Source organism: Lolium rigidum, chromosome 7 (genome assembly GCF_022539505.1).
Source record: "Lolium rigidum isolate FL_2022 chromosome 7, APGP_CSIRO_Lrig_0.1, whole genome shotgun sequence".
Taxonomy (NCBI): Eukaryota; Viridiplantae; Streptophyta; class Magnoliopsida; order Poales; family Poaceae; genus Lolium; species Lolium rigidum.
In genome coordinates, this window is record NC_061514.1 from 74966224 (window position 1) to 74982400 (window position 16177).

The following is a 16177-nucleotide window of genomic DNA, read 5'->3' on the forward strand; positions in this document are numbered from 1 at the left end:
GGGTGTCGTTTGCTAGTCCTAGACGGGATGTTCCGGGGATCAACCTCGTGTTGGTTTTTAGGCCCTATCTAGGATCGGCTTACGATCACCGTGCGTGGCCGCGAGGCCCAATCGTGAGTAGGATGATCCGATTATGCGGTGAAAACCCTAAATCGTCGTAGATCGTTTTAGCTTTATCTTGATCAAGCGGGACCACCATATATTCGTGCACCTCGTACGAATCATGGGTGGATCGGCTCCTTGAGCCGATTCACGGGATAACTCGAGAGCCGATCGAGGCTCGTATTTAATGTTTACGTGTATGCCATGCAGGAAACTAAGCGAGGCATCTCCATCACCTTCCCGACCGGGTATAGGTCGGGTGGCACGCCCTGCATCGGCATCGGACGTGTGTACCGGAGGCTTTGCGGGCCGTCGCTCGGAGGGACCGGGGCCAGCCGCAGCCCTAAGTTGTTCCCGGCTCTCTTGTGTTGCCCGTCGCTGTCCGCCGGTGGGTTTTGACCGCAACACATTCTGGCACGCCCGGTGGGACAAGCTTCGACATCAACCACATCGCCATCTACATCTGAGATGGCGGACGGCACTCCAGTCACGTACGAGGATCTGACCGACGAGCTCAAGAAGAAGTATGGCGAGGTCAAAGCCATCCTCGAAGCCGACCTCATCGGCTCTTTTCACAGAACCCGTTCACATGGCATCAGGTGGAAGGGGTTCTCGCTGATGGTGCACTCGATGGGATAGACCTCTGCGCCCGTCGGAAGAACGCACTAGGTCCCCGCGGCGGGAGATCAACTACTTGGTGGCTCACTCGCTACACCGCCACTCGAGAACCCGGTAAACACGTTGGAGCGTGTCGCTCTTCGGGTGATCCAGGAGATCATGAGGCACCGATACTCGCCGTCAGGACCAGCTCTCGGGACGCATCAAGGAGAGTTGCCACTCCAGTCCCGTCCACCGCTGCCATTTGCGTTGGCAGCACCAGAAGTGCCGACTTCACCGGCATTCGTCGTCTACAAGATCGGTGGTGACCCTAGTGACTGCCAGTTCTTGCATGAGGCGCCTAAGGAGATCCCTCACGGGTACATGTGCACGTATGTGCCAGATTGCGGTAACTGGGCGCTCACGAACCAGGCCACAACATCAGGGACTTCTGGGAAAACAGGAGGAACGTCAGCGACAGATCTCGAGAAGCAGACGTGGCTAACTAAGTACGCCACCCCGACGAACCTCCAGAGCTCAGCTCCTGCAGTTGGCTCGGAGCTGGAAAAGCAAGCATGGCTGGCTAAGTACGCCACCCCGGCGAATCTTCGGAGTTCAACTCCTGCGGCCGGCACGGCCGAATCGGATCGAGTACCATACGAGAGACCGGTTCGGCATGGTGCCGAAAAGGAGGGCAATCGGCTATTCCAAGCCGTACCCCGATGAGTACGAGATGATCCCGTTACCACCCAAATATCGGCTCCCTGATTTCTCCAAATTCAGCGGATCAGATGGCTCCAGCTCCATCGAGCATGTGAGCCGATATTTGGCACAGCTAGGAACGGCCTCAGTGTCGGATCCACTACGCGTGAGGTTCTTCTCACAGTCCCTCACGGGATCGGCTTTCGGGTGGTACACCTCGTTGCCACCAGACTCAATCCGGACTTGGAAGCAGTTGGAAGAACAGTTCCATATGCAGTACCATTCAGAGGCTTCCGAGTCTGACCTTGCCGATCTAGCACAAATGCGTCAGAAGCGTGGAGAAACTGTGACAGAATACATCCCGCGCTTCAGGAATCTTAGGAACCGATGTTATTCGGTTCGTGTGACTGAAAAGGAAGCAGTCGAGTTGGCAGTGGCGGGCCTCGCAACACCGCTCAAGGACATGGCCTCCCAAGCAGACTACCCCTCACTGGCGCACATGGTTCGAAACCGTCGGCATATGAACAGCGCCACCGGACTCGTACCGGGACAAATTCAAGCGTGCGGTAGTCCCGGTCGAGGCGAGAGGAAGACGAAGTTTCGCGGGAGATCAAGAGGTAGCGAGTGGCTGAATGGACTCGGGGGCAACCCCCGTGTCCCGCAAATGGGTAAAGCCACCGGGCCCGCCCGGGGGATTTGATTTTGACGTGACCAAAGCCGAGCAAATCTTCGACCTCCCGCTCAAGGAGAAGCGATTGACGATTCCCGAAGGTCTCAAATTCCCCACGGTACGAGAGCTGAACGGAAAGCCATACCGCAAATGGCATAACTCGTTCTCCCATGCCACCAACGACCGCAGGGTGTGGCGTCGGCAGATCCAAATGGCGATAGAACAAGGACGTCTGATTTTCAACCAGTACGCCATGAAGGTCGACACCCAACCCTTCCCCGCCGTTAACATGGTGGAATGCACTTACCCTGAAGGTTGCCAGCCAGGATTCTCGTTCAGCATCAACATGGCAGGACACCACGCTGGCAAGGATGGAGACGAGGGCAGCTGCTCTCGTAGCAAGGACACAGAGGAGGCCGCTCCACGCGATCGGCTCCGTCATGATGGCAAGCGCTACGTCACAGAGGGAGAAGCGAAGAACATAAGATATCGGCGACCCCTCTCCGATCACCTCCTCAACAAGTATGTGAGTCGGTATGACCAACGCCGACGATCCGGCGATGATGATGAAAGAGATCGTCCGGCTAGAGAAGCCAGAAGACATCGTCGGCACGATCGCGATGAGGAGGAGTACGAGCGCCGTGCCAAAGGAAAATCAAGGGAGCAAGACGACAACGATAGGCACCGGGACTGCCCCTTCTTCGGACACCTGCCGGGATTCGGGAATGAGCCGATTGCCCACAATCGGCAATTGCCCAGAATGCAACCAGAAGAAGAAGGAGGTAGCCAACGTGTCCGTGTTCAAGCGCCTAGGGCCTCTCCCACCACAAAGCAAACGCGCTGAGTCCCCTCGGCTGGAAGATCTCGAGGATTCAGAAGACGAGGGACAAGAAGAAGAAGAAGACAGGTACCACCGGCCAAGGTGGTGCCCTGATGGGCTCAGCCGGTCACAAAAGCGCAGGGTTCAGCGATTGCGCGGCCTGGAGGAAGCCGAAAGGTTATACTTGCATACGCTGAGTAAGGCACGACCTGATCTGGCTGCGAAAGTTCAGCGAACCTTGGATGAAGAGGGTCGTCCACGGAAAATGGAGTGGCGCCCCAAGCAGAGGAAGGCCGATGACGAAACATCGGCTGGCACAAACATGGTGTTCATCCTTCCTTCGGAGTTCAGTGCTCCGGGATTAGACGAGGCACCTGTGGCACAACTTGACTGCGGCCCACGGCCGGTTATTTTTGAGAAGCCACGAGAAAGAAGCTATAGACATCTGAAGGCCCTGTACTTGCGAGGTTACATCGATGGGAGGCCTGTCAATAAGATGCTGGTGGACACCGGAGCGGCAGTCAACATCATGCCATACTCTATGCTACGTCGGCTGGGACGCTCTAGCTCGGATCTGATCAAGACCAACGTGACATTAAGTGATTTCAACGGCCAAGCATCTGACGCACAAGGTGTCCTGAACGTGGATCTGACTGTAGGAAGGAAAACTATCCCTACGACGTTCTTCATCGTCGATAGCAAGAGCACCTATGCTGTTCTGCTAGGAAGAGATTGGATCCACGCCAACTGTTGCATTCCCTCCACGATGCACCAATGCATAATACAGTGGGATGGAGATGAGGTAGAGGTCGTCCAGGCCGATGACTCAGCCGAGATTTCGACGGCTGGCATGAACGCGTGGGAAGCAGCAGGCCAAGAGCCACTCTCAGGTATCAATTTGGACGACTGCGAGCGCATCGACGTGACGAAGGGAAGGGTTAAGCTGGTTTTATCCACTGGCCTGACCATGTAGCTGAAACACAGCAATGAGCAAAGGTGGCGAGGCTGATCCTTGTGATTGGCCCCAAAAATCTATGAAGGGGCATTGCAGAACCTTCAGTCAGCGCTTCAATCGATATGGAGGCCGATTCCAGCAATCGGCCAAAATTATCTTCACCACATGTTCTGCTTGTGTTCAACATCGATCTACTGGGCGGCGGTCACGTCGGCGGATGAAAGTCAACACGAATCCTCGCGGAGCCGACGTGCAAGTACAGTGCCTTGGCTAACCACAAAGCCGATATCTGCAGTCACCTGGCAGATTCGGCTCGGGGGGCATATAGTCAGATGAACATGTGTCAGATGAACATGTGCAGATAAACATGTGTAATCACGTGTGCAGTGAAACATTGGGGCCGATAGGAAAAAATCGGCCAGTAAAAAAAAAAATTTACATGACACAGCCGATGCAAGGGCATCGACTTTAGAACTAAGAAACGAAGCCGATGCGCAGCCATCGACTCTAGTACAGTTATACAAGACCTACCAGTTATGAGCTCAAGGCCCAGATTTTCGCCAAGATGGTTTTCAGTTTGGTGTTTCATCTACAACATCGGCGTCCAGTGGAAGAAAGCTGATCAATGACCTGTGCATCCTTGTGTCCTCGCCGGTATTCTCGCCTTGATTAAGGCTCGGGGGGCAGCTAACTTGGTAGATGCTCTGTTTGGGGAGCCGATTGGAGTTGCATCGGCTGACCTTGCATCGTGGTCTTCTCTGAAAGCAGTGAGGTGTTGCAGAGGAAGACTGCTAAAGTTACGAAGAGAAGCCAGAAAAGGAGGCCGTCGACTTTCACAGGTTTTGGACCGTCCTGCTGCTGCAAGAAAGGAAAGGGACTGGATTCTCAAAATAGCCGATGAATAGTCATCGGCTATGGGATTGCGAAAATTTATGGTCAGAGGTCAAATCGCAGTCTGAATTTGGGAAGTGCTTGATTGATGGTCTAATCGATATTTGAGTCCGGCTTCATGGGCGTCTAAAGGAAAAGGAATCCGATACGTTGCTATCGGTCTTGGTGTGGCAAGCGGAAGGAGTGAAATTGGATTAATTGAAAGATGAATTGAAAGAACAATTTTCATTAATTCGAAGGAGCGGCTTTACAAGAAAGAGCCGATGGTTCTCAAAAGAAGGATCTGGTGCCTAGTGCACTGCTACTACTAGTCCTACTCTACTAGTCGTCGCTGTCCTCATCGTCGCCGTCGTCGATGTCGTCGGCGCTGCTCCCAGGAAGCTCCTCGTCGCTGCTACCCCAGCCCTTGGCCGGAGCTTCGTCTTCCTCGTCATCATCATCGTCCTCGCTGTCCGCCCAGGAGCGGAAGCGCTTGGTCGGCGGATACCCGATGGAGGAGGAGGATGAATCCTCCTCCTCTTCCTCCTCGTCATCATCATCGTCTTCGCTGTCCGCCCAAGCGCGGAATCGCTTGGTCGGCGAAGCTTAGCGGGGGAAGAGGGGCCGCCCTCCTCTTTTTCTTCTTCTTCCTCTACTTCTTCCCCCTTCCCGTCGGGGGAGGTGGGTTTCGCCCAGGGATGGAGGTCGTCTTCACTGTCGCTTATCAGCTCCCCATCGATGAGGAACTTGAGGTCCTCTTCCCCATCGGTCAGAGGCAGGTCGCCCTCTGGCGCGTGATCGGAGTTCCACTCCGGCTCGCTCGAAGAGAAAGATTGGAGGGAGAGGTCGGAGGAGACAGAGGAAGAGGAAGACATTGCTACAGGGGAAGAGGGTTTTTTGGTGCCGATAGCTGGAACAGAGGAAGGGGATGAAGTGGGCTAATCAATCGGCACGGTTAAATAATAAGGAGCCTAGTGGAAATTTATTGCTCAAGCAGTTTCCGAGGGGATGGAGCCAAAATTGTCAAATCGTGCAGAGAAGTTGAGAAGGCAGGTTATCATGATGAAGAATACTGCGACAGTGCCGCTTCCGCCACGACATGACCCTTCGAAGGAAAAACAGAGTGGTTTTGAAATTATCATTGCCAAAACCAGGGGGGCATGTGTTATCACCAGATTTTGGCTAAATCAGGAGGTGGGCCGTAAGGGAGATGGGCTTGGAAGATTACACGTGGAAGATCTCTGAAGCGGCCTTGCACGAAGAGTTTGGGCTAGATTGCCCGTGTATCTTTAATTATAGTAGATTGCATCTTAGATAGAGTTTTACCCGTGCACGGTTAGGTGCACGCCTAAATTAGAAAGTCCCCTGGACTATAAATATGTATCTAGGGTTTATAGAATAAACAACAACCAACGTTCAACCAACAAATCAATCTCGGCGCATCGCCAACTCCTTCGTCTCGAGGGTTTCTACCGGTAAGCATCATGTTGCCTAGATCGCATCTTGCGATCTAGGCAGCATAAGCTTTATGTTGTTCATGCGTTGCTCGTACTGAAGCCTTTTTGATGGCGAGCAACGTAGTTATCATAGATGTGTTAGGGTTAGCATAGTTCTTCGTATAACATGCTATCGTAGTGCAACCCTTGCATATCTAGCCGCCCTTACACCTATCTTAGGTGTAGGGGCGGCACCCCGCTTGATCATTATTTAGTAGATCCGATCCGTTACGGTTGCTCCTTGTTCTTCAAGGATTAGTTTAATATCTCGCAATAGTTAGGCCTTACAAAGGGTTGGAGGATCCGGCGGCACGTAGGGTGTCGTTTGCTAGTCCTAGACAGGATGTTCCGGGGATCAACCTCGTGTTGGTTTTTAGGCCCTATCTAGGATCGGCTTACGATCACCGTGCGTGGCCGCGAGGCCCAATTGTGAGTAGGATGATCCGATTATGCGGTGAAAACCCTAAATCGTCGTAGATCGTTTTAGCTTTATCTTGATCAAGCAGGACCACCATATATTCGTGCACCTCGTACGAATCATGGGTGGATCGGCTCCTTGAGCCGATTCACAGGATAACCTGAGAGCCGATCGAGGCTCGTATTTAATGTTTACGTGTATGCCATGCGAGAAACTAAGCGAGGCATCTCCATCACCTTCCCGACCGGGTATAGGTCGGGTGGCACGCCCTTGCATCAGCATCGGACGTGTGTACCAGAGGCTTTGCGGGCCGTCGCTCGGAGGGACCAGGGCCAGCCGCAGCCCTAAGTTGTTCCCGGCTCTACTGTGTTGCCCGTCGCTGCCCGCCGGTGGGTTTTGACCGCAACAGGTACTCACATCTCCCTGCGCCCCAAATCGAGTCCACGCTACCAAACAGGCCCATGGGAACCTGGCTCTGGCCAAGCTACGTGGACCGTAAAACACCAAGTTCATGTTCTGTTACTGGGTTGGTTGCTAACATTTTTTTTTCTCTGCATCATGGCAGAAGCCAAGCCTCAAATGTTTGGTTGCCTGGAATTTGCATTTCGACTAAATGCCAGCCGCTTTGTTACATGCAGATAGCGTTACCTTCCGGGCTATGTGGTGAGCTCACCAGCATAGACAACAAAATGTGTTTCGGATAATTACAATTGAAGAAACAACTAATATAGTAGCAGCGGGCAATCTAAACAATCACGATGGTAGTGATGCATCACGAGTTCAGGAACAACTGATCATGATACAACACGCGTTCATCAACCGAGGGTCAGTAAATACCACCTCGTAAATTATACATGACATCAGTTTTCATCAAGCCTAACTACTCTAAAATATACATCATCACCGCCAACACCACCACCAACACCACTTATAAGCCGCCTCCTCATAGGTAATGCTTCCTCAGGAAGGTCGTAAACCAACTCATCCTGTGGTCAGGAGTCATCGCAAGATACTTACTAGCCTGTGCTTTGCGTTCCATGAGCTGGCTAAGAGCACAGTGTATCACAGTTGGAGAGATGAGCATTGTGGGTATACGACTAGCGTAGATGAACTTCATCTCAGCATCCTTTTCAGTGGGCTTGTTGATAATTCCAATGTCCTAGAAAAGGTGCAAATTAACCTTGATGTGTTGAAAGAAGAGCTCGTCGTCCATCATAATTGTTGCAGTCTCCTCCACCTCCCAGCGGAAATCCTTAAACCTTTTGAGGTTGAGAACCTTCGGCTCGATCCATCGAGACTCACTTCTTGATAAATTGACACACCCTCTATTGAGGACGAAGGTGGTGGGCAGATCATGATCTTCTTTCCAACTGGGCAGTACCTATCGTCAAGCATCAGCACATATCGAATCGACAACACTGAGTTTGCTAACATATCGGGTTGAGTTATCCTTCTCCTACATAACAAATCGAAAAACTAGAGTAGAAGAATGATGGTAAGCATGAACTTACAATTGTCACTCACGCTAAGCAACAAGTCACCACTTCTAACATGCTAACAAACTGCTAACAAAGCCACCACATGTAACATTCAGACAAGCATTGTGAAGAAGAACGATGCAGTATTGTCAAGCCGATACAAGAAGAACGGTTGGATGTTACTCATATCGATGTGACCATCGGACGACGAAGACGACATCTCGGTGAAGCGGAGGAACAAGACTTCACACGGCAAAGCTCCACCGACTAGAGTAGATAGCATCGCTTATAACTCAAATGGGGGAAATGGTGGTGAGACGGTGCAATGTAAATAGGCGGTGACCCAATTTCTCCGCCATCTCACCCCCGCACGAGTTCCGTGCAGCATTTCCCCATCAAGCACAAGAAGAGGTTGGCTACTTTAAGAAGGGTGTGATGCAAGGAAGCATTTTTCATCGGCAACCAAACGACCGTTGTTTTTGGCCCACTAGATCAATGAAACAAGCAACCAAAGCAACCAAACACGCCCTAAAAGAGGCAGGAAAATACAATCAGGGACTGCGAAAGTAAATGGATAAATTTCTACTCAACATATGTATGAATTCTGAGTGTCCACAGTGGAAATTACACAGCATAGTACACATATGATCAATCCTACAAGTTGGTACAGGTGCCGGTTCGTAAGCATACAAACCAAATGCCTTCAACTTAACCACTCAGTGAGACAGTAGCCGAACGCCCAGGCAAAACATAATCTGAAACAGCTATCTCTGGCAAAAAACTAAACTACAGGTAGAAGTTCTCCTAAGTGTCTTTCTTGGGCGCCTTCCTCTTCATCCGGCTGAAAGGCCCGACCGTCTGGTCCATCACGTACATGTATATCACCTGGCTCCAGGACCTGTAAGATTTCAGGCTGTTGTAGTACTCAGGCGCGATCTCCTTCACCTTGTGAAGCTTGGTGCCTGGGATCCTGGGGAAATCGTGGTGCTCGTTGTGGTATCCGACGTGCCACGTCATCAGGTTCAGAGGCCCGTAGTACGAGTAGGTCTCCTGCTCCGGGCTGAACACGTAGTGCTCCGAGATGAAGTGGCCGGCCATTGGGTGCATGCCGCCGCCGAGGAACGTCGACAGGATGAGGTAGGCGAGCGATTTCCAGCCATAGAGGTACACCATGGTGGCGTCAAGCGCGAGCTGGATGGTGAGGTTGGTGAACTCCCACAATCCTGGAGGCTTCGGCTTCAGGAAGAGCGGCCTAAGCGCGTAGAAGAAGAGCTGGAGCACGACCCACACGGATTTGCTAATGGTGTTCTTGACTACATGTGCCTCTGTTTGGCTGGGGATGTCCATGTCGATTCCATCCACGCCTTGGAAGCGATGGTGTTCCAGGTGGTATTTTTGGAATGTTACCGACATTGGGACACCGATTGGGAGGTTTGCAAAGATACCTAGCCAGCGATTTAGAGATGGTGTTGTGAACGCAAGGTTGTGGCTGAGTTCGTGGATTGCGAGGAAGAGATTGTGATTCAGAAAGGAACCAAAGAAGTAAGCAATTGTCACCATCTTCAACCAGCTAGCGTCGCGCAGAAGCGTGGCGGTCCATAGCTGAAGTGAAACAACAGCAGCAATCTGCAACCAAAGTTGAGATGGATGTAAAAATAGAGCGATAACAAAATAGAAAGTATGCTGTTATTAAGGTGTTATTTTCACACAGAAACATGATGGAGAAGTTTTCCATATTCAGATTCTCCAGTGAATTCCAACGGGATCAAATCACTAGTTATGCAATTACGAACAACAGCATCCAACAAACCAAAAACAAGCCCATAAAAATACAGTCCGAAGACAGGATGATGAGTTTACTATATTCCCTATATGGGTCATGGGATCTAAGTTTAGCATGAGACTATTTGGTCTTTTCAGCTTGCCAGCATGCCATGCCAAGGTGCACTGCAAATTGAGAAGTTCAAAGACCAATGTAGTAAGTGTTGGTCACAGGAAAAGAAGGCACAAATTTTGCATATGAAGCCGAAGTCTCATAGTGGCAAAGACATAGAAAAAGTATCTAGTTGGTGCAGAGGAGCAGTCGTGCAGAACAGTCTAACCATTTCAGGCATGAAAAGCATGGCCAGAATGGATTCAGTACCTGCAAGAAAGATTGTGCAGAACTCAGAGAAACAGACTGCCAGATTGTGATAGCAAATCAGACTACTGTAACATTAAAAGTTAGGAGACTATTGTGCTCGGTATGGATGGTCAAAACAATTCAATAGATGGAACTCCTAATTGTTACTGTTCTTAGTGATGATTTTCTCCTTCCCACCATAATGCCCAAGTTTGTAGCTGTCTTAATTCAGTATAGGAAATTGCCAGATCGCAATCAATAAGAAGCATAAATTTTCGTCTGCTTAAACTCATAAACTTGGAATTAAAAAGAGCAACATCAATACGGAACTGGATGTGGCCCTCATGATCCATGATCTAGATGAGGACATGTAACAAACAAGCTTTTCTCAAGTTCAGGAACGTTTTCATTAAACTGCGTCCAAACAAAATGCTACTCCGTGTACAAAAGGCCCTAAACTAAAGAAGGAAGTAGGAAACTGCACCGGGTAACAATCCAATTCAGTGCACACTAAAAAAAAGCAGGTATAGGACTATAGCAGCATATATGATGCATCATGTGAAGCTACACAGCATGAATTTGATTGCTCCTACAATAAAAGTGTAACCACTTGAGATGCATCGACTGGGGTGGCAAATAACCAGTTTCTTCAAGTAAAAACTTAAAAGGGTAGTAGTTACAATTTTATTTTATTTTGACAAAGTTCAAACATGTCACTGCAATCAAAGGTCAACCTTACGAATCTAATTGCTTGACAGCAGTACACTTAAAATAAGACGGCCGCCAGCAATCAAAGAACTCAATGCACGAAATATCTCAACTTCGAGTTGGAGGATCTAAAAGGAGAATAAACAACGGTATAAAAAGGAGAATGAGAACCAGATCACGGCACCTTGAGGAAGGCGAGAGGATCCGGGCCGAAGAGCTCCTTGATCTGGGGGTACTTGGCCAGGATCTCCCGGCGGCGCGACGCGTGCGGCTCGTCCGTGTACGACCAGAAGAAGTCCGTCGCCATCACGCCTTCCTCCTTCTCGTCGGCGCCCGCGCGTGTCGCCCCCATAGCTTCCCCTCCCCTTAAGATTCCGGCAATGGCGGAAGAGACGGGGACGGCCGGAGCGTGGCTGGGGGGGGGGGATTGCGTGGTTTGCTCGCCGGACTGATTGATGAACCCCAGACTATGGAGTTGGTCGGCGCGCTCGCTATTTCTGGGAGTCCAGGCGAATTTCTGTATCTATACGTCAACACGAGATTGAATAGGCGATTTTTGAGTTGGCACGCACTGTCAGTGGCCATGTTGGGGTAATTTGGACATGAGCGCAGGTGGTCCCGGCCCGATCGGCAGCGGTTTAGAGGACGATAGCTCTATTTGAAAATCATATTTTAAAGGTTTTAAAAAAATTCGAAAATAAATCTAGATGTAGTTGGAGATATATACCACGAGTGTGTAAAATTTCAGTACGAAACCCATATGCTCTGGTCTATAAAAATGATAAAAATGAAATCTAAAAATAGTGAACAGTACATATTTTAAAATCTTCTAATAGTTTGTTATTTTTTGTGCAGCCCAGTGTACAATGAGTTTTAGCTTGAAACTTTACATGGTTGTGGATACATACTTACCTATAGCCATATTTGTTTTTGGATATTTTAAAAACTTTGAAATATCGATTTTGATTTTGCTTTTAAAACAAGCTATGTGTAGCCCGAGTTGCAAAGCAAGTTTCCGCATGCAAAGACGCCTAAAATGGTCTACGGTCCTCGCGTAAGTTCTCCAATATGGCGTCATGTCGTCCTCTAAGAGCATTCCACCGGTACCTCCAAACATTGCCCGACAACTACACTGGAAGAGCCATTTCGGGGCGCTAGCATAAACTAATGCCCGTTTAGGGTAAGGCTGCCCGCAGCGAATCCTCCCAAAAAGAGCCCCCAAACACATTTGTAATTCAAAATTGATAATTTAAACAAATGAAATGGGATGTCTTCCTTTGATGGACGCAATTGTAAAATGCAATGCATATGTGCATTGTGTTAGTAAGAGATGAGGCATTGCGAACCAACCTGAGGTTGGGTGGCTAGGAGGATGGTTGTACCCCTATCCCACTAGAGTTCAAACCCAGGTTTGACATTTGTGTGTCTCATAAAGGCGGAATATTCATTCAGTGAGAGACGATGTTTCCGTCGACAGCGAGGCGCTTGTGGTGACTTCGTCAATTTCAAGATCCAATCCACCAGCTCAGTCTTCCGGGGATACTCATAGGGGTAAGGTATGCATGTGTGCCTTCATAGGGGTGAGTGTATGCACGTGTATGTGACCGTCTACGTTTGTACTGTGTTTCTCAAAAAAAAAAGTAAGAGATGAGGCATTACTGTATGCTGACAACCCAGTTTCTAGTGAGTTATCACATAAAGTAATATCAGATCACTAACACACAACAAACGGAGCCATCACATCTTAAATTTGCTAGCAACACTTGTTGGCATGGTATTTTTTGTTTGAATTATGCACAAATGTGTTTGGTTTGTCTGACATATCAATGAAGATTGTCCCAGAATAGTTTTCATAGCACATAGTCTCACACATAGATATTTTACAACTACTATTAATTATTTTCTTAGCACACTCAATATAGAAATCTCGCTCGTCACAAATTTAATGGATTTCAACTGATCCTTGTTTGCATCCCAGCTTCTAGAAGATCAAACAAGGTGTATTTCAACTTCTTTTTCTCCTTTTTTAGTTTTTTTTATCCTCACATATCTACTTCTTCTCTAGCAGCAAATATCTCCCCTTCTTCATTATGTGCAACTCGGCGTTCAATCTATACCTTGTTCAATTTGCATAGTTTTTCTCCAACGTACGCTTTACAGCAGCAACCATCCAATGATTCACATCCCTCATTAAATAGGAATGGTTTTCTTCCACATTGGTTTTTCTCTTCAACCATATACGCATACATTCCCCACAAAGAGGTCAGCAAACGTTGGCATGGAAAAGACATTTGTTGATCAGCCAAACCCACAAACCCATAGTTGATACCATTCTACAAATATGAACTTTGAAAGAATTTGAGCTCTTTATCTCCCAACTAAATAAAAATAATGTAGCACACAACTGATGCATGTAAGATGCATACATGAACTTTGTTCTTTATGATATTAAATTCCTACATACTAGCAACATATATGATGATAATACCATGTTTTACATTGATTTATGAGGATTTACCAATAATCCCTTTTATTTGATTTATAACTCTGCAGAACAGGAAAATCATATATGTGTATTATTCTCTTTCAGAGACTTATACTGAGTCAAATTGACCTGAAATTTTTGGAGCGTTATTTTTTCATCGGGAGAAGCACCCTGGGACCTGGAAGAACACATGGATGGGCCTGAGGCCCAAAATATACCAGATGGCGCGCCCAAACATGTAGGACGCGTCACATATGCTCTTTCGGCTGTCGACCGTCCAAATCGCATGATCTTTTTGCCCACCGACGTATTTTTACATAAAAATCACTATATATATGGCCCCGAAGAGTTCTCGAGAGGAGAGTGCTGCAGAAAGACAGAAACATGAAAACAGAGGCTGCAACAGAGAAGATTGGAGGTGGAAACTCAGCTGGGATCACCGCCGGAGGGATCTCCAACATCTTAAGGATCATCACCATGAACAAGCGAGAGTAGTCTACCTCTAGACTACGGGTTTGTGGCAGTAGCTTGATCTATTTCTCTCATGTTCTTCATAGTTATTAGTGCCATATGAGCTGCCTCACATGATTATGGCCATATTTGTAATACTTATGTGGTGGATCCGTTTCTATGATATTGTGCTATAAAATTTGATCGTATTATGTGTAAGATGTATTAATAGATGCATATTATGTACCCCGTTCTTAAGTATTTGTTCTGATCCAACATCTATGTAAAAGCGTGTGTGGGATGATGTGTGTATTAGATGGAGTAGCATGGTTTTAGTGATTAAATAGTGATAACAAATTCATGATTTATTATGGATTTGTCTTTTCTTTTGCTACGTCACTAGAGATAAAGTGAGTGCATGTTCTATGTTCGCCACGTGGCAAAAGTGATAATCTTGTTTGATCAAGGTAGCATATTTGATATTCAAATAGCATGTCAAAGTACCTATGGCTATACTATGTTAATTCTTAATACAAGATTTCATGGAGTTTTCCCATTCTTGTGGAGTATAAGAGAGATGTGTTGCATCATCTCTATGTTAGGATGTGATACCTATATGAATGCTATGTTACTCATGTTATTGTTTTACATCCTCATATCTCATTGATGAATTACTATTTGTCCACTAAAACTTAAAAGAGAGAATAGTCAAGTGAACCCATAAACCCCGGTCCACTTTTTATCATAAGAAACATATTTATTTTGCTTTTATCTTGTTTTCTACTTGCAGCATTATTTAAATCCGAAAATAAAAAAATATTTACTTTTCTTATTTGCATCCAAATCACCAAAAACAATCACCCCATTTACAGTTTTTACTTAGCTACTTTATTTTATCTAGTTTTACTCGCTTTATTTTGACTTGTTTTTTATTTACTTACACGAAACCTTGTGCTTGACAATCACACGGTGGAGTTGTGGACACGAGGCTTTTATTTTACTTGCAGGATTGCTAGAAGAAGAGAGATGGGAATACTCTTTGTCTAGGTCCCTGAGAGTTCGATATAAACCCTCGAGTCACCCTTGTGGGGAAAATACTCTGCTGACACAACGCTCTGCACTTGGAGTCCCAACGTCATCAACAACTACTTACAATATTCCTCGAACACACATAGAATCGGCGTTTTGTGTTCGTGCCTTCGAAAGCAACGATCTTTCTCGAGCAAAAATTTGTGCGTACGACAATGCGGGTCCGACTCGGGATTGGCAAGGCTGATCCATGCCGAGTCGCCAATCATCTCCGGCACATAGATAGTCCATGTCGGGGTACAACACATCAATGAGAATTGGCACAATTTTAAGCTATGAACACAATTGTTGATTTCTCTAAATTGACAAGATCGTTGAAACTCTAAACCTGAAATCACATCGCCGATGTAGGAGAGGGGCAAGAGGGGAGGGAGGACTCACATCACCGAGCCAGGAATCATTTAGAGGTATCCCAGTCATTCTAGCTCAGCATTCTTCAGGAGTCTTCAGTAGCCATGACCCAATGACGGAGAGGTTGCTACGGTGGGTCGTGTGACATTGTGGCGGCTCCAACAGTCGGTGATGCGACATGTGTTGGTTATGTTGTTCCATTACAATCGACTGATCACCCGGTGCGTCGGATTAGTGTACGATGGTGACGGCTATTTGGAGGCGGCGAGGGGGCCTCCCTCCACCCCCCCCCCCCGCGTTCGAATCCCACGGTAGGAAGCCGGCACCGAAGTGCCAGTTGATACGTCTCCAACGTATATATAATTTCCTATGTTCCATGCTAGTTTTATGCCAATAGCTACATGTTTTATATGCACTTTATATCATATTATGGCATTTATTGGACTAACCTATTAACAAGATGCCACAGTGCCGCGTTCGTTTATTATGTCCGTTTATTGCGTAAAAGGCCCAAAAACCAAAGTGCTCGGAAAAATCCAGAAAAATTACAGAAATTCTATTTCGCCAGAAGACCCACGGAGCCAGAAGGGCCAAGCCAGAGGAGGCCCACGGCCTCCTCCCCGTCCACTGGTGCGGCCAGGAGGGAGGCGGCGCCGCCCTATGGGGTGGGCCCCTCGGGCACCCCCTCGCGCCGCCCTTTCGCCTATATTAAGCTCCTGCCCTGAAACCCCTAAGGAGATCGGCGATTTCTCCAGAAGAGTTCTATAGCTCCGCCACCACCAAAAACCCTAATTCGGGGGGACAGAAGTCTCTGTTTCGGCACCCTGCCGGGACGGGGAATTGCCCCCGGAGCCATCTCCATCG

General features: G+C 47.9%; 1 protein-coding gene across 1 annotated transcript; it reads right to left on the reverse strand.

The window, feature by feature from the left end:
* Positions 1 to 8688: 8688 nt before the first annotated feature.
* On the reverse strand, positions 8689 to 11290 carry LOC124677234 (sphingolipid delta(4)-desaturase DES1-like). Its single transcript, XM_047213230.1, has 2 exons — positions 11123 to 11290; positions 8689 to 9734 (listed from the first exon to the last, which is right to left on the reverse strand). The coding sequence occupies exons 1-2, from the start codon at positions 11288 to 11290 to the stop codon at positions 8913 to 8915; spliced, it is 990 nt and encodes a 329-aa protein (XP_047069186.1). The 3' UTR covers positions 8689 to 8912.
* Positions 11291 to 16177: the final 4887 nt, after the last annotated feature.

Bases quoted from the DNA above. Each gene is read 5' to 3' on its own strand.
- LOC124677234 (XM_047213230.1), bottom strand. From the start codon at position 11,290: ATGGGGGCGACACGCGCGGGCGCCGACGAGAAGGAGGAAGGCGTGATG. The intron at 9,735-11,122 runs GTGCCGTGATCT...CTTTGGTTGCAG, and splicing joins ATCCTCTCGCCTTCCTCAAG to ATTGCTGCTGTTGTTTCACT.